Raw genomic sequence first — 21,470 nt, 5'->3', positions numbered from 1 at the left:
GAAACGGAATCCACTTCCGTCCAGAAATCCTGACGACTTCGGTCTGTACCGGAAGTGCATGGGCTGCCGATGTGGTGTCTACTGACTGCAGTTCCAGTTACTCGCCCTTGTTTCCGTGGCTGGGTATTTGCTTCGCACTATGGCGGTAAGAAGGATGGGTAGGGCGGGGTCCGCACCGGCAAAGCTTTCCCGGTGTTGGGGAAGTGAAAACAGGAAGGACATGAAAGCATAAGGCACTGGGCCAGAGAGGGGCGCCATCCAGTGTGTGGTAGAGCGAGTGGGTTGCGGGGAGAGTAGTAGCGCAGGAATATACCAGACCTAGTGTAGGAGGCGGGGGGGGGGGGGCGCAGTTGTCAGTTCCAGATCTGAACTACCCCCTCACCCCCATAAGCTGGAGAGGGACGCCGTTAAGTTCCCCTGGAGTTCCTTCGGAGAGGTCCTTAGCCCAAAGGTGAACCTTACCAGGAGAGCCAAAGAAGGTATTAATGTAGTTTGGGGTATTTCAGGGAGAGCATTAGGCGATCATAGCTGGGGGTAGTGTGAAGATGGTGTCTTGACTATAGGGGAGGATGGACTGGAGGAGTGGAAGTCATCTCAGGGACTGCTAGGTTTGACAGAGTACGATAAGGACTTCGCTGAGGCGATAACTAAGCTGGTGTGAGGAGTGAGGCGAAAAAGCTGACAGCATCTCATCGTCCCTCTGCAGCCCAAAGGCAAAGTGGGTACAAGAGGGAAGAAGCAGATATTTGAAGAGAACAAAGAAACTCTCAAGTTTTACCTGAGGATCATACTGGGAGCTAATGTAAGTTGCCTGCCTCGTGTTTTCTATGCCCTTTAATAGCTCCAGTGTTCTCAGCGCTATCTGATTAGGAGTACTAGTAAGTGACAGCCAAGGTTCCAAAAGAGAATGTTGTAAAGAAACGGAAAGCTAGGCATGAAAGTACAAGCCTGTAATCCTCGCACTAGGCAGGCTGAGGTAGGAGGACGGGAAGCTTGACATTTGCTTTGGTCTACATAGAAGCCCCATCTCAAAAAAGGGGGGGAGGGATGAGAGAAGCCAGCCATAGTGATACATACATAACTGTAATTCTAGCTACGTAAAAGACTGAGGCTAGACTGTTCAAGGATAGCCTGAGCAAAAAGCAAGACTCCAGTCTCAAGGAAAGAGAAGTGAAAACAGAAAGTGTAGCTCAGTGGTAGAGCCCTTGCCTAGGTTTGATCACCAGCACTGCCTCCCCCCCCCCACCCCAATATCCAGAGCTGAGTGGTTAAGAGAGAGGACCTGGGTTCCATTCCTAGCACCCACATGATAGTTTACAGCCATCTGCTCCAGAGGATCCAGTGCCCTCTTCTGACCTCTGTGGTACCAGGCACACAAGCAGACATGTGGTGCACATACATACATACAGGCAAAACACTATATGCATAAAATATATTTTAAAACGTTTTTTAAAAAGTAGCCAGGTACTGGTCAGTTGTGGCACACACCTTTAACCCCAGCACTCGGGAGGCAGAGCCAGGTGGATCTCTGTGAGTTTGAGGCCAGAGTGGTCTAGAGTGAGTTCCAGGACAGCCAGAGCTGTTACACAGAGAAACCCTGTCTCAAAAACAAACACACAAACACACAAAAAAGGTGCCAGGCACAGAGAAAAGTGTGAACTAGAATTAGAAACAAAATGAAGCAATGAAGCGGTGAGTCCCAGGTGAGTTGGGCTGTCCTCACACTACACTAAGGCTTCTCTCCTGGACTGACGTGGGTGTAAGAGTTGTCTGACTCAGGAAGCAGAGCCCTTCTACCGCTTGGTTTCTTCCTCTTAGTCTGGCCCAATTCTTGGTCAGAGTTGAGGAAAGCCCGTAATTTGGGGGTCGCTTTCAACTCCAGCCTGATCCTGTGTTTGCTCGTAGGCCATATACTGCCTTGTGACCTTGGTTTTCTTCTATTCATCTGCCTCATTTTGGGCCTGGGTAAGTATCCTTGTTGGGGGATATTCAGTCACACTGTGAAACCCAAGCATGCATCTGCGTTAATTAAATAAAATTAACCTTGGGTCAGGAGGCCGAGTTAGCAACTAGTAGACAGGAAGTAATCATAGAGCCTCAGAGGGCATCTGGGAGAGAGAGGCACCAGAAGTAGGGAGGGAGGGATTTGTAGTGGTGTGGCTTTTTTTTGTTTGGCAGAGCTGAAGGAGGCTCTCTTTGGGAGATGTCAGCAAGGAGAGGTCAGCTAGTTGCTACTCAGCCTCTGAGCTAGCAGGTTTTCACCCCAGCCTTTGAATCTTGAGTTTTATTTATAATTAGAATAGAGATTTAGTCAAAGCTACCTTTAGTGGAAGTGGCAGTGGCAGAGCTGGCGCCTGTGGGAACAGAATTCCCACCAGGCTGTGACCTGAGTGGCCAGGCTGCTGCTAGAGAAGCAGGCCAGTAACTGCAGAGTTGCAGTTGCTGGCTGAAATAGTAGTAGATTAAGGCACAGCCACTGTGCTGGAGTTAAAACAACATATCCCCATCCTGGAAAGTGGGTGTACAGGGTCAGTGCCGAGCAGCTTTTGATACTCTTTTTCTTGTTTTGCAGATGGCCCTAGGCTTTAGTTTGGCAGTATATGGGGCCAGTTACCACTCTATGAGCTCAATGGCTCGGGCAGCCTTCTCTGAGGATGGGTCCTTGATGGATGGTGGCATGGACCTCAACATGGAGCAGGGCATGGCAGAGTGAGTGTCCCCCATCGCCAGCCCAGGTGAGCGGCCCCAGGGCTGGGGCGCTGGGGCCAACACAGCCCAAGACTCACAACTACTTTCAACTTGAACAGTATGGAAGGGGGTAGAACTCGGGCCCGTCTACTATCCTTGGCAGCCTTCCTTTTATCCACAGGCACCTTAAAGATGTGATCCTACTGACAGCCATTGTTCAGGTGCTCAGTTGCTTCTCCCTCTACATCTGGTCCTTCTGGCTTCTGGTACGTGGACTGGAGGGCTGGGCCTCTGAAGAAAGTACTTAACACACCCCCACCCCCACTAGTCCTTGCAGCTGGCTTCAAGTTACCCTTTCTGTCCTAGGCTCCAGGCCGGGCCCTTTACCTCTTGTGGGTAAATGTACTGGGCCCCTGGTTCACGGCAGACAGTGGAGCGCCAGCACCAGAACACAATGAAAAACGCCAACGCCGACAGGAGCGGCGGCAGATGAAACGGTTATAGCCATCACTGTGGCCACAGACTGCTGGGCGCTGGTTGGTTCTATTGGGCTGCATGGCCCCATGCCTGGAGCAGTGAGGGCCTAGTTTAAGGGCCCAAAGCAGCCTGAAATATAGGATAACTAAATAAATTGTTTAGAATGTGGCTAATGGCTATGTGGATGATAATGTACAGTAAGTAGGAAGAATTAGTCCTATGATACTTCTTTCTTGGCTTAGCTGGGCAGAGACCTTAAAAGAGGAAAAAAGGCTCTTGGATTAGCTAGGTAAACTTTATTTTGTTCCGAAGAGGGAACTCACACATGCAAAATACATGTGCATGTACACACACACACACACACACACACACACCCCTAATACTGCTCACAATACTGGTTCCTGGGTTCAGGCTTGTGAACCAGATTTCTGCTCCGGGCCCTCTTTATGCTCAGTCTCTTGTACTGTAGCTGTATCCAGATAGATTTCCTGGTGGTAGCACCCTCACACCTCCAGGCCAGGAGCTTTGCTTAGTCCCAGTGCCTGCACCAGGTCATCTCCAAGCCCACTCTTCAGTGTCCGTCTTACTGCAGTGACAGAGCAGGGTTACAGGTTGGGGGGGGGGGTCAGGGGAATAAGGGAGGAAATCTGGGCTTATAAGAGAATACTCACAGGACTTGCGGTTGCCACGAGAGCGCTTCCTTTCCCGAGCAGCTAAGGCTCTAGGACTGCTCTTGGTAACTGACTGCACAAGCAGATCCATTATCTCATCTGATGTATCACTGGGTAAACTGGAACCTGAAGTCTCCTCAGGGGATGCAGCGGAGGGCCCCACTGCTGTGTTTGTGACAGGAGAACTACTCTGGACCATGCCTAAGGGAGACCAGAGAGGGAAATCAGGCTAAGGTAGATTAGAACACATTCCCCTAGCAGCAGCTACAAGACCTACCTCTGCTACGGCGGCTGTGTGTGGTGTCTTCTGGTCTGCTGGTAAGCAGAGTCTTCATACTGGCATGACTGTCGGCATCACCCCGTCCTGGGCCACTGCCCACAGCCACTGGGACGGACAGGTTACTGGGGGCCTCCCCAGCCACACCTGAGAACTTCTCTGTCTAAACAGGGAAAGAAGAGTGGTTAGGAGCAAGGATAAGGAACCATGGGGTGGCAGGCAAGACCCCGAAGGGCATTTACCTCAGTGATCATGCGACCCCGGGTCTTGTTGCGCTCACGGTATGTAGCTCGCTTCTGCTGCTGCTGTAATACTCGTTCACGACAAGTCCGATACTCCAGTGCAAACTCTTTCAGTGTGTGACAGAACTGCATGATGCGGACTTCCCGGGCTGCCTGTACAGTGTAGCCCAGGTAGAGCAGGAAGGCATGGAACCTAGGCAGGTTGGAGTGGGCGATTTGGATAGTGAGGCCTACCTGTTGTTAAAAGGATGGTAGTGGCAATCCTCTCTAGCTCATGGCCCTGCCTACCTGTTGCAGACTCGACGGTGCACTACCCTTAGCATGGCTACCCGGCGGGTACACTGGGCCAGGAAGTGGGTGAGGCGGGCACGCAGAGCTGGGGCTAGCTCATGCTTTGCTAAGCTCCGAAGGCTGTCCTCGGCTGCACGGCTCCGGCACTCCAGCTGGCCCAGGTTCTCGGTCAGCTGCTCAAAGTCCACCTAAAAAGCAAGAGAATACACAGCAGCTGTCCTATATGTAAGTCACTGCCTGAGGCCTGAATCTACATTCAGGTTAGCACTGCCATGCCTGCCTGTGAGCGTTTGAAGAGGCCAGTTCTCCCGTGGGTCCAGGCTAGACAGTTTGGGCTACAGTGTTTGTTCAGGGTCCACCTGAGCAACTTAGATCCTGTTTCAGAAAGTAAGAAGTGGACAGGTGACATAGCTCAGTGATAGAATGTTTGCTTTCATTAATAAAAACAAAAAACAGCTTAATACAAGAGAAAGACCAGTCCAATTGCTCCAAGCAAGAACAGAAAAGGCTTCTTGGAGAAGTGGCAACTAACCAGACCCAAAGAACTGAATGGGTGTGGTTGAGCCACTGGCAGAGGATTTAGCTCACATACCTACAGCCTCAGCAAGCCTTGGCACAGCAGCCCAAATAGAAGGATTCACCCCAAGAAGCAGTGCCCCACTGTACTTCAGCCATTCTTAGTGGGATCTCTGCCTGGTACTAACCTTGGCACAGCGGGTGAGGGCAGGAATTTCTGAGTAGAGGTCAGAGGACTCAGGCCGGGTCTGGAGCACCAGGGAACAGAGATGATACAGCAGTGACTGCCGGCGCACGGTGTCCTTCACTTCTGACACCTTCTCCAGGTAGCTCAGCTCAAAGCCACTGCTCTGAAAGGACCCTGTCTCAGTCTGGTCCTAGCTGGTTCCAGAGCCCAGACCTCCAGTCCCCAAGTGCTTTCACTTACCTGGGAGCCATTGAGGAAGTTGCCAACAGCCAAAAGAGTAGCCAGAATGCAACGGAAAGTGTTATTGTGCACCAGCTGTTCCATGCCCACTTTCAGATCAAATAGTGGCTCTGCAATTTCCTGGTGTGAGGGACAAGGAGCCTTGAGGCTACATGGTCATTACTCACCTGTTCCTACCACCTATCCCACTCCATGACCCAGGTACCCGCTCCATGCCGTCATAGTCCAGCTTGAAAGCCCAGAGTTGTAGGCGCGCAGCCAGGCCTCCAATGGAAGCAAGAGTCATCAGGAAATTCTCAGCTGGGCCCAGGGGTACATCAGGGTTGGCCAGCTGGGCTTCCTCAATCTTCTGCCGCTCTTCCTCAGTGGGCATCATATTCAGCAGCTTCTGAAGGTGCAGCCACCACCACATAGAGGCCTAAGACATTGTCTCCTACCCCTCCCTAGGCCTTCTAGGGGAGCCCCAGGTTTAGGGGAATGCTCTACAGAAATGGCACACCTATGCCCACCACCAGGACAACTAGAAATTCCTGCTGACCAAAGGAAAGAGCTAGCATTTATTTCCCTCCTCTTACCCGTAGGGTAGTCTTACCTCAATGCCATCCTTGCTGACAGCAAATTCATCAAAGTTGAGCAGGGCAGCCTTGATGACATGCACAGGTGGCAAAGTGGTAAGACCAATGTTGATGGCATTGCTGCGCTTGGGGTCCAGCACTGTGGTCATTGTCCGGCGGCCCTCACCAGCTTTCTGCAAGGTTGGGAGAATGGCAGTTTAAGAAGGGCAAGGAAACAGCTGAGGCAGTTCCTTCAGAGGACGCTCTAAGCCTTTAATCCCAGTCCTTGGAGAGCAAAGGCAGAGGCAGGCAAATCTGTGAGTTCAAGGCTAGCCTGGTCTACAAAGAAGCACCCTCCAGGACAGCCAGGACTGTTACACAGAGAAACCCTGTCTTAGAGGGTAAAAAGAAAAAGAAGAGGGCATTCTAAAGTCCTCCTCTGAATGGCCCATTGAATCTACAATTGAAGAGAAGAGATGATTTTAAGGCTTGGGAATAAAGGAATAAACTGTAAATACACACACACACACACACACACACACACACACACACACACACACACACACACTGATGGTCATTACTCACCTGTTCCTACCACCTATCCCACTCCATGACCCAGGTACCCACTCCATGCTGTCAGATATATATATATATTTTGAAACATGGTTTCTCTGTGTAGCCCTGTCTGTCCTGGAACTCACTCTGTAGACCAGGCTGGCCTCAAACTCACAGAGATCTCCCTGCCTCTGCCTCGCAAGAGTGCTAGGATTAAAGGTGTGTGCTACCACCTCCCTAATGAGGGCTCTGCTGATTCCTAGAGAGCCTCAGACAAATCTTTGTTTCCTCATGTGGGAAATGAGGAACTAGCTTCAAAAACTCAGCCCCCTGAAATCCCAATTCTGCCCATCAAGGTGATTTACCTTGGTGGGTAGTACATCCTTGGCCCGGGACTCAAACAGGTGTTCCAGCCGGGCTGTGTCTACTGAGACAGGTTCGAGAGAGGACCACAGGGTAGGGCAGGGTCCAAAGCGGCTTCTAGAGTACCCCGGGCTCCCAGCCAGCTTTAGTTCCCGCCAGAAAAGTTTGACTGTCTTCCTTTTGGTGGGGAGGTTTGGGCCATCAAGTACTGAGTGGGGAAAAGGGGCAGCCAGGGGTGGAGGTGGTGGGCAGGAGCCTAAGATGGGTGGGGGAGGTGGGGGTGGAGGTGGTGGGCAGGAACCTAGGATGGGTGGGGGAGGTGGGGGTGGAGGTGGTGGGCAGGAGCCTAGGATGGGTGGGGGAGGTGGGGGTGGAGGTGGGGGACCCCCAGCGAGTGAGGATGGTGGCTGTGGTAGGAGTGGGAACTGTTTTTCAGACTCCGCAGATGCCGCATTTAGTGTGTCCTGGTCTTCATCCTCCCCCAGATCTGAGAAGTCCAAGTCCCCAATGCAGAGCTTGGGGACACGGGTAGGAAGCTCCTGGACAGGCTCAGCCTTGGGACTTGGTGGTGACACTGGCTCCTTGGGCTCTGGCTCAAGACTCCGCTGAGTCCGGAGCAGGATTCGGGAAACAGGGCTCTGAGGTGTTCTAGGTGCAGAGGCTGGTTCTGGGGAGTCCCACAGTTCCCTGGTGCCTAGCAAAAAGTAAGTAACTGTCATTTACACACCCTCTGTAGGGCAAGAAAGCAACATGTTGGTGGAGGTGTGGGGAATGCTGGAGATGGATGGCTCAGCAGTTAAGACCCTGAGTTCAGTCTCCAGCACTTAAAGCTGGGTGGCTTACAACCAAGCACTCAACTCCAGTTTCAGGGCTCTGACATCCTCTTCTGACCTCCACGGACACCCATACACATATGGTATAAACTCTCACACACACACATGCGCGCGCGCACACACACACACACACAAAGAAGGGATTTTGGTGGGATACCTATCTTTTAAAAAACATTTTTGCGCCGGGCGGTGGTGGCGCACGCCTTTAATCCCAGCACTCGGGAGGCAGAGCCAGGCGGATCTCTGTGAGTTCGAGGCCAGCCTGGTCTCCAAAGCGAGTTCCAGGAAAGGCGCAAAGCTACACAGAGAAACCCTGTCTCGAAAAACAAAAAAAAAAAAAAAACATTTTTGCAGTGGTGGCACACGCCTTTAATCCCAGCACCCAGGAGGCAGAGGTAGGAGGATCTCTGTGAGTTTGAGGACAGCTAGGGCTACACAGAGAAACCCTGTCTTCAAAAACAAAAACAAGAACAAAAAAATTTATGTGTATGAGTGTTTTGCCTGTATATATGTATGTGCAACAAGTGTATGCCTGGTACCTGTGGAGGTAATAATAACAACAATTTAAAAAACAGGCTATGAATTTGAAGAAATAAGGTGAGGGGTTGAGGAGAGGTTGAAGGGAGGAAAGAGGAGAAAATGATATAGTTTAATTTAAAAAATTATTAAGAGGCTGCAGAGATGGCTCAGCGGTTAAGAGCAATGGCTGTTCTTCCAGAGGACGGGGTTCAATTCCCAGCACCAACATGGCAGCTCACAGCTGCCTGTAACTTCAGTCCCAGAGGATCCAACACCTTTACACAGACATACACTCAGGCAAAACACCAATGCATATAAACTAAGCAATCTTTTAAAAAATATTAAGAAGACAGCATAGATTCCCCAAAACTAGAGTTATATATAGAAGGTTGTGAACTACCATGTGAATGAATGCTGGGAATCAATGAAATACAGGTCTTCTGCAAGAGCAACAAGCTCTCTCAACTGCTGACTGAGCCATTTCTCCAGCCCCTAGGGTTGGTTGGTTTATTGTTTATCTTAAAAAGAGAATAGTATGATTGGATTCTGCCTGAGCATCTACCCACCTGATGACGATGATCCATCAGTATCATCCACTGTGGCCCCGGCCAGCGTCTCTGCCCGGCCCTGGGCCAGAGCAGCCTGCTTCTCTGTTTCTGCTGCTGCCACATTCTCCAGGAACCGGGCTCTGAGGAGAGGCACTTGTCAAAGATGGTGTCTGACCCAGGTCCAGCCCAGGGGGGTACACATGCCTTGCTGAGCTACTGGGCATTGTCCTCAGTTGCAAGCACACACAGGCACAGGGAACAGTCCATGCACTAGGCATACCTCTGCCCACCCCTCCACATCTGGGGAATCACAACCAATTTAGCATTCTTGGTCAAAGTACAGAAGTTCTACTTAACAACTAACTTGCAGCCTTGCTGATTCTAGATACGGCCCTTTGAGTGAGGCAAGGGGATAGTTGTCCCAATCGGCACAAGACTTTCTCTTGCATGTCTGTCTGCTTTTGAGAGTTATGGTTGAGAAAAGGGCCTGAGTCTCACGTAGTCCAGACTAGCCTAAAACTCACTATGTACTGAAGATGACCTTGAACTTCTAACCCTCCCTGTGTCTACTACTAAGTGCTGAGATTACATAGTGTGTGCCACCAAACCTGCCTCCAGTGTCTCCTTTCTAGTCCCTCCAGCCTGTTAGTTCAGTCCTTGCCCTTCCTTCAGCCTTACACCACCCACACCTCACTTTAAATACTCTCCAAACTCATTCACATCTCTGGTTTCAGCTACTCAGGTAGCACTACTGAAGCATAGGAACCACTGGTCCCAGTGAACTGCCCCCAGTGCTTATGTCTCTGGGTTACGAAGGAGGCATAAGTCTGGGAGAAGGGTTTCTGAGAATCCTTCTAGTAGGGTTATATGAACTCCTGCTGGGCAAGCAATGCTGAAGCCCTGAGCACATGGCAGGCCTGGCAGACTGGCCTCTGTACTTACTCTAGCCTGGCCTGCCCAGTAAGGGACTGGGGGACAGGTGGGCTCTCAGGGGCGCTGGGGAGGGGGATGAGAGGAAGACATGGTAACTATGGTGCCAGCTCCATTCCAAGACCCACTTGTACCCATACAGAGCTGGAGAGTAGTGTCATAGTTCCTTCCCATCCACAGTGGCAGGAGGAGGGCTGGGGTGGCAGGACACGGGGGAATTGGAAGTGGCAGAAACAGACAGGAAGCTGCACAGGGTGCAGGAATAACAAAGACAAAGCAGAAAAGGAGTGACAGAAACGGGGGACAGAGAGTGAAGAGGGAGACGTGACGAGAGGCCAAGGCAGGCGAGGTGGAACACAGGAAATAAACAGAGAGAAGCCACAGAAGGAGGAGGTCCAGTCAGAGCCGATCCTCACCCTCCAGCAGTCACTTACCAAACGGGAGCAGTTTGGTGAAGTCTGAAAAGAAAGAGAAAGCATGCGTTTGGGCAGAGGAGGCTGAGAGCCCATGGAGGGGCGCAAAGTGGAGGGACAGCTGAAGACAGGACTTGGGGGTAGGGCTCTATCTCTCTACTTACTTGTAGATGCTTCTCTCACAGGAACTGTCCACTGATGGTCCCACAGAAATGGTAGGGAAGAGGTTCACTGAGGTACGGAGGCCAGAGACTGGGCCGGTGGGGCTGTAGGCTGGACTTGTCGGCAAGGTGGGGCCAGCGAAGGAGGTGGAGCCTACTGGTGAAGCAGGGCCTGCAGAGCTAGAGGCAGGGCCTGTTAACAGACAGGGTCATGCCTGGCAGATTCACCCCTTCACATACACCCAGACATGTACTTACCCTGGTTCTGGGGCACGCACGGGACAGCCTCCACCCTCTAGTGATCTTCGGCTCCTTTTGCCCTCCTCTGAGGATGGCTTCCGTCGCTCTCGACGGCCACCTGCAGCTGCAGCAGCTGCAGCCTCTTCCATATCTCCATCCTCTAACCGAAGGGCACTCTAATGGAGGTGGCCAAGATGTGAGTAAGCAGCTGAGGCCCGATAAATGGGACAGGTACTAGGGAACTACCCCTCTCCCTCCTGACCCACCTCATAGAGCATTAGCTGTGTTCGCAGGTCAACATCAGTGCCAGCAGTGCCCAGCAGGCGTTGGACCAGTGCTTCCATGCCCTGCTGCTCCAGGGCATCTGTCACATCATAGAAGGAGTCCTGGTCTGGGAGTGCTGCCAGTGTCTGGAAGGTGGGGACAGGAACCAAGGCTGAGGTTGACGTGTGGGGATCATGGGCCAAGGGTCCACATTGGCACCTGGTCCCAGTTCCATACCTTGTTAATGAGAGTGACAGTGTATACCAACAGCTCTGGGTCAGCTCCATTCTTCTCTTCGAGGATGGATACCAAGTTGGCCCAGGGAAGAGTACCTGCCACACACAGAAAGGGAAGTAATCATGGGGGTGGGAGCGGTAAGAAGAGGGCTAAGTAGTGGAGAAAGGAAAAGACAGGCTCTGACCGGTGGTGCTGGCTACAGAGTTGACTGCCTGGATGAACAGCGGTGCATTGTTCTCAGAATACTCCACAAACACCAGCAGCAGCTTCAGGGCTGTCTTTACCACCAAGCGGGACTAGGGGAGAAGGCAATCCACGTGAGTGGGGCTTGGACCAGACTGTTAGTTCCTGGAGGAGCGGGGAGGGCTCCTAGGGCTGGACCCAAAGAGAAGGTAGACAGATCCTGGTAGATCTAGGTAGACAGATCCTGGTTCTGGGCCTGGGCTTGAAAGTGCCATTTAGTTTTCAAGGGGTCTTGGGCTCATGCCAACCCTTCCCACTTAGTAGAAGCAGAAACTGAAGCTCCAAAGGGACAATAGGGGAAGGGTACACATATTTGTGTAGAGCCACTTACCAGGCTAGCGCACAGTGTATACAGCCACTGCACGGTCTCACTATGGGCCACCACCCCCAGCATCCCATCCACAAAAAGCATTAGCTGGCCAAGAGCTAGAGACAGAAATGGGAAGAGGTCAGTGGGGAAGGTGGAAGGCATGGGAACAAAAGTCAAGGGGAAAGTGTGGAGCTGACCTCGAAGGATGTAGCTCTGGTAGTTGTGGTCAGCAGCAGCACCCACACGGATCAGGCAACTCAGCCCCTCTGAGTGTACGAATTCAGGCACCAGGTCCTTGTCTTCCTGGAGGCACCATGGGGAAGTTTAAGGGGGCTTGGGCTGGAGACCAACCCTCAGCCTATCTCTGGATCTTACCTGGAATATCTGCTTTAATGAGAAGAGAGATCGGCGGAGCTCAGGGCCACTGGAGCCATACAACTTTTCTGCAAGGGGTGAGTGATCATGAACAAGGGAACACAGACTGTCTTCTTCCACTAGCACACAACTACAACCTCCTACCAAAGATTCTACTATTCTCAAACCTCCTTCCTACTTTCTGACTCTGGACACCCTCCTCTGTCACCTTACTTCAGTCCAGCTGTGGCATAAGTCTTGACCCCAGAAGGAAAGGTCAGGGAAGGGAGAGAGGAGGACACATCCGATCTCCAATCCACTCAGTCCATAGTCCAGCACAGGCCTGAAAGAAGCTAGGCCAACTAGGCTATACAGGAAAAGCAGGGGACAAGACAGCAGGGGATTGCTGGACACCAAAGATGCCACACACTTACCCAAGATAGCATTGACCCTCACAGAGAGCTGGGTCCGCAGGATCAATGTGGGCTTCCGCCCCTTGCTAAAATCAAACAGCCATGTTAGTGGTTCCCAGGTGATTCCTCAGGCTCCTACCCTCAAAGCAAAGACATCCACATGTGAACCCTGGCCAATTCCTTCCCTCCCAACTGCTACTCCAGGGCCCAAGTATTAGCCAAACAGGAGAGTATGTATAAACACAAGTAACGGTATGTGAGAGTGCCCCTATTTCCAGGTAATAGTGGTGATCCCCTAGCATCGTTCCCTGCATTTACCTCTACAGTCCAGGCTACAGACTGAGTGCCTCAGCTGCTGATACCTAAGCTGGACCCTGGTGGGGACAAGGCTGGGGGCTTGAGCCAGACCCATTCAAGACCCTGAAAAGAAGCAGGAAGGGCTCCCTAGCCTCCCTCACCCTTTCAGCTCTGACCTGATCTCTTCATAGAAGCCCTCCAGCATCTCCCGCTGCTCTTCTAGGGATAGTTCTGGGTCCAGGTAGTACCCAGATGGAGACACTTGCAATGCACAGTCTTCCAGCTGGAAACAAGGGAATATAGCTTAGGGCTAGTGCTGCAGTTAGATTGTCGTTGTTTATTTTGTTTTTGTTATTAGGAATCAAACCCAGTACTTCCCACATGCTGAACCAGTGAACTTCAGGCCTGGAATTTTGGATTGTTTGGTTGGCTTTTGCTTTTGCTTTTACATTAACAAACACAAATGAGGAAGGGAGGTGAAGGAGGATAGCAGGAAGTTGCTGCCTTCAAGGAAGTTCACAGCCTTGTGGGGTGATAAGCTTCAGCCACAAAAGCGGTCAAGCTCAGAGAGAAAGTGTTAAGTATTCAGGGAGGTGCAAAGCTAGCTGGGAGTTTCTGTGGAAAACAGCCCTTTCTCCAAGTGAGCTACAGCTAAAATCCTTCTAGGTGAACTTCTATACTTGAGTCTGATGCTGTCAGACCCCAAGTGGGAAGGCACCAGCTCCACCAGTTCATTTCTCATGTGTCCCTCTTTCGGCCCTGGCTCACCACTTGGTCCTTTAAAAAGTGATTCTACGTGCTAGAGAGATGGTTCAGTGATTGAGAGCACTGGCTGCTCTAGCAGAGGACCTGGGTTCAGTTCCCAGCGCCTCCACGGCAACCTACAACTGTCTGTAACTCCAATTCCAGGGGATCTAATACCCTCTTCTGGTTTCCACAGGCACCAGGCCACAATGGTGGTGCACAGACATATATGAAGGCAAACACTCATACCCATTCAAAATAAAAAAGAGAAAATGCCTACAGAGAAGCCTAACTCCCAATACTCTAGGGGCAACCCTGTGCCCCTCCCTCATACTTCCCCCATCAGTACAGTGCCGATATGCAGAACTAATCAAAATCCCCCACCTCTGGGGAGGAAGGGGTCTTCTGGTGGCTATCTCACTGGGCAAGTCACCTCCAATACTTTTCCTAGGATTTGGTCAGCTCTGCCCTGTTTTGAACCCCACCCAAGGGCTTTCAGCTGTTCTTGGTCTCTGGGGGGACAGAGAGTCAGCTCCTATCCCTGCTTCTGCCTCCAGTTAGCACCCCGTGCTCTTGCCTCAGGGCCTGACCTGGCTCCTTCCTGACAGTTTAGCCTGTGGGGCCCTTGGGTGATCCTCTACCCCCACCTCACCCCTTGCCTGGGACATGGGACACAGGACAAACACTCCAGCCTGTTCTCTGTCCAACTTCCTTCCTGGCTGCCTGCCCTCTCTTGGGCGCCTTGGGCGGGCCTGGCCTCTCCTTTCAAGGAGCAGAGTCATCTCCTGGGTCTACTGGGAACAGGTCTGAGAGGAGACTGCAAGTTCCCAGGGCTCGGGTGTCTCGTCAGGGCCAGAGTTCAACAGAGGGCAGCCTACCCAAACCTACCCCTTCAAGCCCAGCTACACGGCCCCACTATTGCTTGGACTGGAGGATCTGGGGACCTTAAACATAACCTCCCACAGAGACTGCCTCCAAATCACACACAGAATAGCTCATTCATTGGAACATCCATGAACCAGAGATTGGTTTTAGGTCTGCAGGACACAGCAGGAAACATCAACAAGTCAGCCTTGACTCAGGAAAAACTCACTAATAAATGTGGATTCACAGCTTCTGTGAGTTCTACGAAAGGATGCACCAAACTGCTATAAAGACCTGACAACCACTTGCATACCCAGGTACATGGCCAGGAATGGCTGAGCACAGGCCAAAGTAGCACATCCAGAGATGTTAGGCCCACCATGTACCTTGCTCCACCCTAAGTAAGCAGAGAATGGTCCTCTCCCTCCAGGATGCAGTTTGAGGCAAGGGGCACAGTCCTGAAGGGTAAGTGACCACCACTCCAGCCTTCTCAGCTAAACAGGTTTAAGCTTTTGTCATGGATGTAGATATGTCTTCCCCAATTACTTCACCCATCCAACCCTGCCAATTATAGGGAAAGATCTAGAGATCCTTCAGCCTGGTCCCTCCAGGTGAGTTTTCTTCTGCTCTCAGTTGTCTGTCCTGAGTGGAAGTGGGAGGTTGGAGGCCAGGATCAGGCCAAAAGCAAAAAGGATAGACTTCCTGCCAGCAAGATGGTGCTTATCCTTCACACCCGGTGGCCCCTTCCTGGGATCACCATTCTGAGAGGCAAACCTCTGGGACTCTTTTCTCACACCCTGGGACTGGGCCAGGTTTGAGCAAGCCCAAACCCTAATCTCTGAAGACACTGCTTTAGGCCAGCACAATGTATGGGCCTACATCCTCCACCCTGGCTTCTGTCTTCCTCACTTCTGGCCTTCATCTTCCTGGAAGTCCCTCCCTCATTCTTCCCAAGCTTCCCTCATACTGGCCTCCAGCCATGTTATCTCCTTAGTCTCCCAGCTCAGGCTTTTCTGGCAGGCCAAACCCATGAGTACCTTGGTCCTTTGCAAGAGTTGTGAAGGCTCTTAACCACTGGGCAATTCCTCAAGCCTCTGTTTTTGTTTTTGTTCTTTGGTTTGGTTTTTTGAGACAGGGTCACACTATGTAGCACTGGCTGTCCTGGAACTCACTTTGTAGATCAGGCTGGCCTTGAACTCACAGAGATCCTTTGGCCTCTGTGTTGGGATTAAAGGTATGCACTACTTACACCCACTTCCTCTGTTTGTTTTTAATAAATAAATGAATGAATTTGTTTTTTATAGGGCTGGGAATCAAACTCACGGCCCTTTTCACACTAGGTAAGAACTAAATAACTGGCCATACCCTTACTTTATTATTTACTCCCTAGTTATTATTATTTGTTATGTATTATTTATTATTATGCTATACATTCTTTAATTTATTTATTTAGAGACAAGATCTCATGTAGTCCAGGCTGGCCTCAAACTCACTGAAGACAATTCCTGATTCTCCTGCCTTTCTATGCTCTACGGTTACAGATACAGTCTACTACTCTGGACTGACATAGGTTTTTTTTTTTTGTGGGGGAGGGGGATTAATATAATATCTTTGAGAATGTTAAACATGTATATAATGTATTTGACCAAATCCTCCACTCAACATATGGTTTTATATATAGATCAAGCTGAGCAGGTCATGGTATCTACTCCCTATTACAAAAAAAACCCCTTATTTATTTACTTACTTCTGTGTGTATGAGTATGGTTGTGTGCATGCCAAGATGCTCATGGAGGGCAGAGGATCAGACTGAATTAACCATATCAGCACAGGCTTGGCACCCTTACCCTGAGCCAAATCACTAGCCCCCACTGTTTTTGATAACCATGTAATCATGTAAGAAAGGATAGGGCAGGGAACAATGAAGGTGGAGGGAGGGTGGAATTCTTGCTGAAGGCCTCTTGTTTTAGGAAATAACTGGACCACTGAATACAGGACCCTTTGCTCTGAATAGCAAGTTTTCTGTTATCTGAGGCTCCAGCTACACTGTGACTTCCTGGATGAGCTGACAAGGATGTACCTTAGGCAAAGAAACCTGCCTTTGTTATGCGTCTCTTCAGTGCGAGATAAACAGATTTCCTTTTAAAGAAAAAAAAAAAAAAAAGACAAAAAGATAAGGTATCCTGTAGCCCAGGTTGGCCTAGAACTTGCAATATAGCTGAGGCTGACTCCTGATCTTCCTGCCTGCACCTCCCAAACGTTTGTTTGGTACTGTAGGCTTATACTACCATGCCTGGCTTACAACGCCTAGTTTTCTTTTTTCTCCTCTTTCCTCTCCTCTTCTGTTTTCTGGATAGGGTCTCTTACTATAGTCCAGACTAGCTTCAAACTCATGGCAACCTTCCTGACTTAGCTATCCAGATACTGGAACTGTAGGTGCAAGCCGCCATGCCTCACTTTAGGCTGCCTGTTTCATATGATTTTCCATTTTAACAAACCAAAGCTCAGAAATACAGCCAGGCATGGTGGTACACTCCTCTAATTGTAGCACCCAGGAGGCAGAGGCAGGAGGATCTTCACAAGTTCAAGCCAGCCTGATATATGACATCCATATTGAGTTCTATGCCAGCCAGTGTGATAGGAGATCCAATCTCAAAAGAACAAAATAATAGGGCCTTTAATCTCAGCACTGGGGGCTGAGAGAGGAGCAGGTTGATCTCCATGAGTTTCAGGCCACCTAGGTCTCCAGTGAGATCCCCGTCTCAAAAAGAAAACAAAACAAACAAAAATCCAAAACAAAACAAGAAAATAGTGTGAAACTGCCACAGGCAAACACAGCCCTGAATAGAACCAAGGTTAACTGACCCATATCTTAGGTGGATGGGTCTTGGAAGTGTTCCAGAAAACCTTGACGGAGAAGTGGATGGAGGGTGGGGGCCTACAATAGTGCTCCTAAACTTCTTGGACTCTGCAAATATCCCAAACTGGTCTTCCCAGTTCTAGTGAAAGAACACAAATAAACAAGCACACACAGACACCAGGAAAACTGTCTACTTTTGCCTGTCTACCACTTCTATCATCTAGGCTGTGGGGTCTCTCACCAGGCTATAGCCCAACTTCTTTAGAGCTTAGAAGGACCAGCGGATGAGACATGCAGACAACAGGCAGACCGGGAAACTGCAACTCATGCAGTTTCCTAGTTTTCCTACTGCAATTTTCTAGTTTTCCGGAGACTCCCATAGCAGAGGACTAAAGAGCTCAGTTTATCAACAGATAAGCCCACCCACCCACCCACACAGGCCTCTTAATCCTTAGTGGGTTGGACATGGTGGCATATGCCTATTACACTGGCATTCATGAACCTAAAGAAGAATAAGAATTTGAGGACAGTCTGTGAAACCCTGCCTGAAAAAAAAAAAACCATTCCTAGGTGGGGGATGAGAGTGGGTGGGGATGTAGCTCAGTTTGTGTAGTGCCTGCCTAGTCTGCATCCTGGGTTTGATCCTGCAGAAAACCAAAAAGAAAATCTTTGAGGACCCCTTCAGTTGACATCTGTCCCTGCAGGTCAGGTTCACACTTGAGCTCTCTTGCCACAAGAGCTATGAGGGGTAAACTGAGGCTGGAGTGGAGTCAGGACATATTCTGGCACCGCTGTCCACCTTTGCTCTCTTTTACTCACAGCTGAGGAAACTGATGGTCATGACCGAACACCCGAGGGCAATCTTTGCTGTCAGTCAGAGGGAACTCCCCAGCCTTTAATGCAAGGTCCAAGAGGCATTCCAGGTCCAAGAAGCATTCCAGGTCCCTCCGCCCAGAGCCCAAGGAAATGTCAGTGGTGTACCAGAAGCATCAGGGCCTCGGCCCTCAGGAAAAGCTTCTAAGGCTCTTCTCAGAAGGAAAGATAGGACTTGTAGATTGGAATTAGGGTTTAAGACACCAAAGGGTCAATTCCTCCCCTACACACACACACACACACACACACACACACACACACACACACACACACACACTGTGCAGGGCAAGTCCTTGAAAGAGCCCAAGCTTAAATGGGAGAAAGACTCTGGAGTTCTGGAGACACTAGGCCTGGCCTACAGTATTGCCAGGCTCCCCTGCCCCCAACCAGGACAGAAGATGAGTCAGAGGCTGTGGCCAGGAGCTTCCTCCTAGACGTGGAGGAAATGAGCAAAGTTTCTCAGACTGGCAAGCTCTGAGTGGCTTAAAAAGGGAGTCCCCAGAGAAACTGGAGCCCAACAGGGTGAGGGGTAAAGCCCCAGGGAGGCTGTAGGGTTTGTGAGGGTGATAGAGGCTATACCCAGAATGGGAGGACAGAGGTCTTTTGATTATAATCTACTTTCTGCCAGACAACTAACTACACCGCTTCATTCAGCAGTGGATAGCGAGAACCTGTCACCCCATTTTTGCCCTATAGCCTACAACAGGGATGCCTGGGTTTCTAGACCATCTCTTCCTTCGAGAAGGTAAGCAAGGTATACTCAACTCATGCCTGTTCTTCTGGGGCACCCACTTAGAGGATCTGGAGAGGAACCAGCTGTTGACATTTCCTGCAGGGAGCCCTGATCTCCTCCTCCCTCAGTTCTCTGATGTCCCTGCCCCTGCCCTGTTCTCAGTCCCTCTTCCTCCAGCCTTCTATTTTGAGTCTGTGGTCACAGTTTATATTTGGGACAAGCACATCACAGTGCATCTGACCATTCCTGGCAAAGCTGTCAACTCCGGGGAGTTCTGGCTCTAAACAGTGTGGTAACTTTATGCCTTTCCCAAAGCCTCCCAGTGGGGGAAGGGGCAGTTTTCCGTGCAGCAGGTAGGAGATCCTGAAGGTGGTCAGACCAAGAAGTACAGAGCTGGGGAAGGAAACACATCTTTCACGGAGCTCAGTAATGTCCTCCGCTAAAGAGCAGAGAACAAGACACAGCACCTGGTTGGGAAGACAGTCTTATATCCATTCATACTTCAATACACTCACACACACAACCCAGGGGCCTTGCTGTACAGGTTAACAACATGAGGTAAGTTTCCTAAATGAAGAGGAGGCTCTGAACCTCATTTTTTAATAACCCAGGCCTGCTCCCAACTGTGAAGAGGGATGTCCTGGAGGGAATAAGAGAACTATTGCCTTCTCTCTAGCCTTATGTATGTATGTATTTGTGGTACAGGAGATCAAACCCAGGGTCTCGCACATACTAAGCAAATGCTACAGCCTTAGCCCCCAACTTATTTCTGGCCAAGGGCTTTTATTAGTTTAGAAGCTAAGCAGTCTCAGTTCAACATCTCTTTCTCTCTAGTCTGTGTTAACAGTTCGAGTTCAGTACCCTTTTCTCTGTAGTCCGACTAAATGCCATGTGACCTCAAACTGTACATGTTTTCTCCAGACCACTCTGAACAGAACAGGAGGAGCTGACCGCACCAAAACTCTGGGGGTGGGCAGTATGTGGCATCCTTCCAGCTGTGGTCTTAAAGCTAGGGCTATGCCTGGACACCCGCCACTCCCCAGGCCAAGTTTCCCCGACCCCTCCTGCCTGCACTTGGAGGCAGGGCTGGCTGCAACGCAAGGAATGCAGTCTGGGGGCCTGGAGCTCAGGGCACATTCCAGGGGAGACCCCGGGCCTAGGGGCCATGTTTGCGCAACTCCGCGCCCAGTTGAGGCACCCCACCGACTCTCTCCCTTCTTCCTCACAGCTCCCAGCTAACCCACAGGTCGGGAACCCTGGGGGGTGGTAGCCTGTACGCCTCCGGGAGTCCTGGCCCGGAAAAAATAAGCCGGAAAGGGATGCCTGCGGGGGGTTGGACAAGGCGAGCTGGAGGGGAGGGGTGGTCCCGCTGGCCATCTGGAAATGAGCCTCTCCAACTGTGCAAAGTCGGCCGAGGATCGACGGCAAACTAGGGTAGGCCAGCAGTTTAAATTAGACTGGCCCGCCCCCTCCCTTCCAGGCGTAGGCTACCAGCGGCAGGCCTAAGGGACCATGGGGGCGGTGACTCAAAGGGCTTTTCCACCCGTGCGTGCTCCGCAAAGCTAGGGCTCGGCTGCTTCCAAGGGACTCATCTCATCCTGGCGGACACTCCCAATCTCCGGCAAGAGACTGTATTTCAAGGACCCACCGGAGCCTCTAGGTTCTAAACCCCGGCCTCCGTTCTAGGTCCTCCCTAAGCCCGGCCCTCTTTGTGGCCCCGCCCCCAATTTACCTGAAGCAGGTGGAAACCGGTCCCTCCCCAACTCCACTTCCCCGATCCGCTACAACCCAAACGGCTACTGACCCTCTGCCCACAGCAGTGACTCTGGCAAAGAGGCAGCGAAGGGACCCCAAGCACCTCTTCAGGAGGGCCTTAACTTTCAAGGGACGCCTGGGTGGAGCAAATCACAACCTCTCATTTTCCTTCTACAATGTCTCAATTTGAGAGTCTCCCCCTGTAGGCAGAGTAGCGTAGATCGTGGGACCCCGGCCGCAGACTTTTTCCGGAGGCGAGCATCCGCTACAGCCTCTATCCTAAAAGCACTGCCCACCGCCCACCTCAACCTCCGAGCGCAAATTCCTCCGCAGCCCCCTCACCTTGAGAGGCGCCCCCAGGAGGCGATGCAGGGCAGGAATCTGCGCACTCAGGGGCAGAGCCCCGTCCAGGCTGCAGGTGGGGGCCCGGCGTGGTTCCGGGAAGTTGGCACATGCGAAAGGGTCGGTGTCTTCCAGGTACTGCACTCTCACGGTTACCACTGATACCGGGTCCCCATCCCCGCGCTCTTCCTCGCCCGCCATGGCTCTGCCACCGGCTACCACTGGACGCCTCTGTGTCCCTGCTCCGCTGCAACTTCAACCCGACTAACTTGGCTGTTTGGGCCGGGCCCCGGACGCTCGCTGCCTGAGGGGCGGAGCCAGAGGGAGGTGGGGCTGAGGAAGGGGGTGGAGCCAAGGCTTGGCCCGGAGCGCGCGCTTGGGGTTAACCACCGCCGGAGGCGGCGCTTGGGTCGGCCACTCAGAGAGCTGGTGATCCCGTTACTTCCACTGGTAGGAGGGCGGGAAAACCCGAGCTC

General features: G+C 51.3%; 2 protein-coding genes across 3 annotated transcripts; one reads left to right on the top strand and one right to left on the bottom strand.

Moving 5' to 3' along the window:
• Window positions 1-19: 19 nt before the first annotated feature.
• Window positions 20-3,333, top strand: Tmem208 (transmembrane protein 208). Of its 2 annotated transcripts, none has more exons than XR_008215931.1 (6): window positions 20-145; window positions 707-802; window positions 1,906-1,965; window positions 2,573-2,735; window positions 2,870-2,954; window positions 3,055-3,073. XR_008215931.1 is itself a non-coding variant. In XM_052729150.1 (6 exons), the coding sequence occupies exons 1-6, from the start codon at window positions 140-142 to the stop codon at window positions 3,190-3,192; spliced, it is 522 nt and encodes a 173-aa protein (XP_052585110.1). In that variant the 5' UTR covers window positions 20-139; the 3' UTR covers window positions 3,193-3,333. The 2 variants fall into 2 exon arrangements, 1 of the variants encoding a protein (XP_052585110.1); XM_052729150.1 differs by having other exon boundaries at window positions 2,573-2,709; window positions 3,055-3,333.
• A 108-nt stretch (window positions 3,334-3,441) lies between these two features.
• On the bottom strand, window positions 3,442-21,315 carry Fhod1 (formin homology 2 domain containing 1). Its single transcript, XM_052729109.1, has 22 exons — window positions 20,995-21,315; window positions 13,000-13,106; window positions 12,548-12,612; window positions 12,135-12,202; window positions 11,957-12,062; window positions 11,781-11,875; window positions 11,391-11,502; window positions 11,207-11,301; window positions 10,972-11,115; window positions 10,724-10,881; window positions 10,469-10,645; window positions 8,980-9,101; window positions 7,064-7,755; window positions 6,182-6,337; window positions 5,795-5,977; window positions 5,590-5,709; window positions 5,351-5,512; window positions 4,644-4,834; window positions 4,356-4,548; window positions 4,114-4,276; window positions 3,837-4,037; window positions 3,442-3,751 (listed from the first exon to the last, which is right to left on the bottom strand). Exons 1-22 carry the CDS (start codon window positions 21,193-21,195, stop codon window positions 3,669-3,671), a joined length of 3,594 nt encoding a protein of 1,197 aa, XP_052585069.1. The 5' UTR covers window positions 21,196-21,315; the 3' UTR covers window positions 3,442-3,668.
• Window positions 21,316-21,470: the final 155 nt, after the last annotated feature.

Source organism: Peromyscus californicus, unplaced genomic scaffold (assembly GCF_007827085.1).
Source record: "Peromyscus californicus insignis strain IS unplaced genomic scaffold, ASM782708v3 Scaffold_8__1_contigs__length_139910024, whole genome shotgun sequence".
Lineage (NCBI taxonomy): Eukaryota > Metazoa > Chordata > Mammalia > Rodentia > Cricetidae > Peromyscus > Peromyscus californicus.
This window is presented reverse-complemented; position numbering and strand designations above follow the sequence as displayed.

What these genes read in the sequence shown, in the direction of transcription:
- Fhod1 (XM_052729109.1), bottom strand. Translation starts at nt 21,195, where the DNA reads ATGGCGGGCGAGGAAGAGCGCGGGGATGGGGACCCGGTATCAGTGGTA. An exon ending in ATACACTGTGCGCTAGCCTG is followed by an intron (nt 11,503 to 11,780) that starts GTAAGTGGCTCT and finishes CTTCTCCCCTAG; the next exon opens with TCCCGCTTGGTGGTAAAGAC. An exon ending in CTCTGTAGCCAGCACCACCG is followed by an intron (nt 11,302 to 11,390) that starts GTCAGAGCCTGT and finishes TGTGTGTGGCAG; the next exon opens with GTACTCTTCCCTGGGCCAAC.
- Tmem208 (XM_052729150.1), top strand. An exon ending in CTGCCTCATTTTGGGCCTGG is followed by an intron (nt 1,966 to 2,572) that starts GTAAGTATCCTT and finishes CTTGTTTTGCAG; the next exon opens with ATGGCCCTAGGCTTTAGTTT. An exon ending in TCTGGTCCTTCTGGCTTCTG is followed by an intron (nt 2,955 to 3,054) that starts GTACGTGGACTG and finishes TTTCTGTCCTAG; the next exon opens with GCTCCAGGCCGGGCCCTTTA.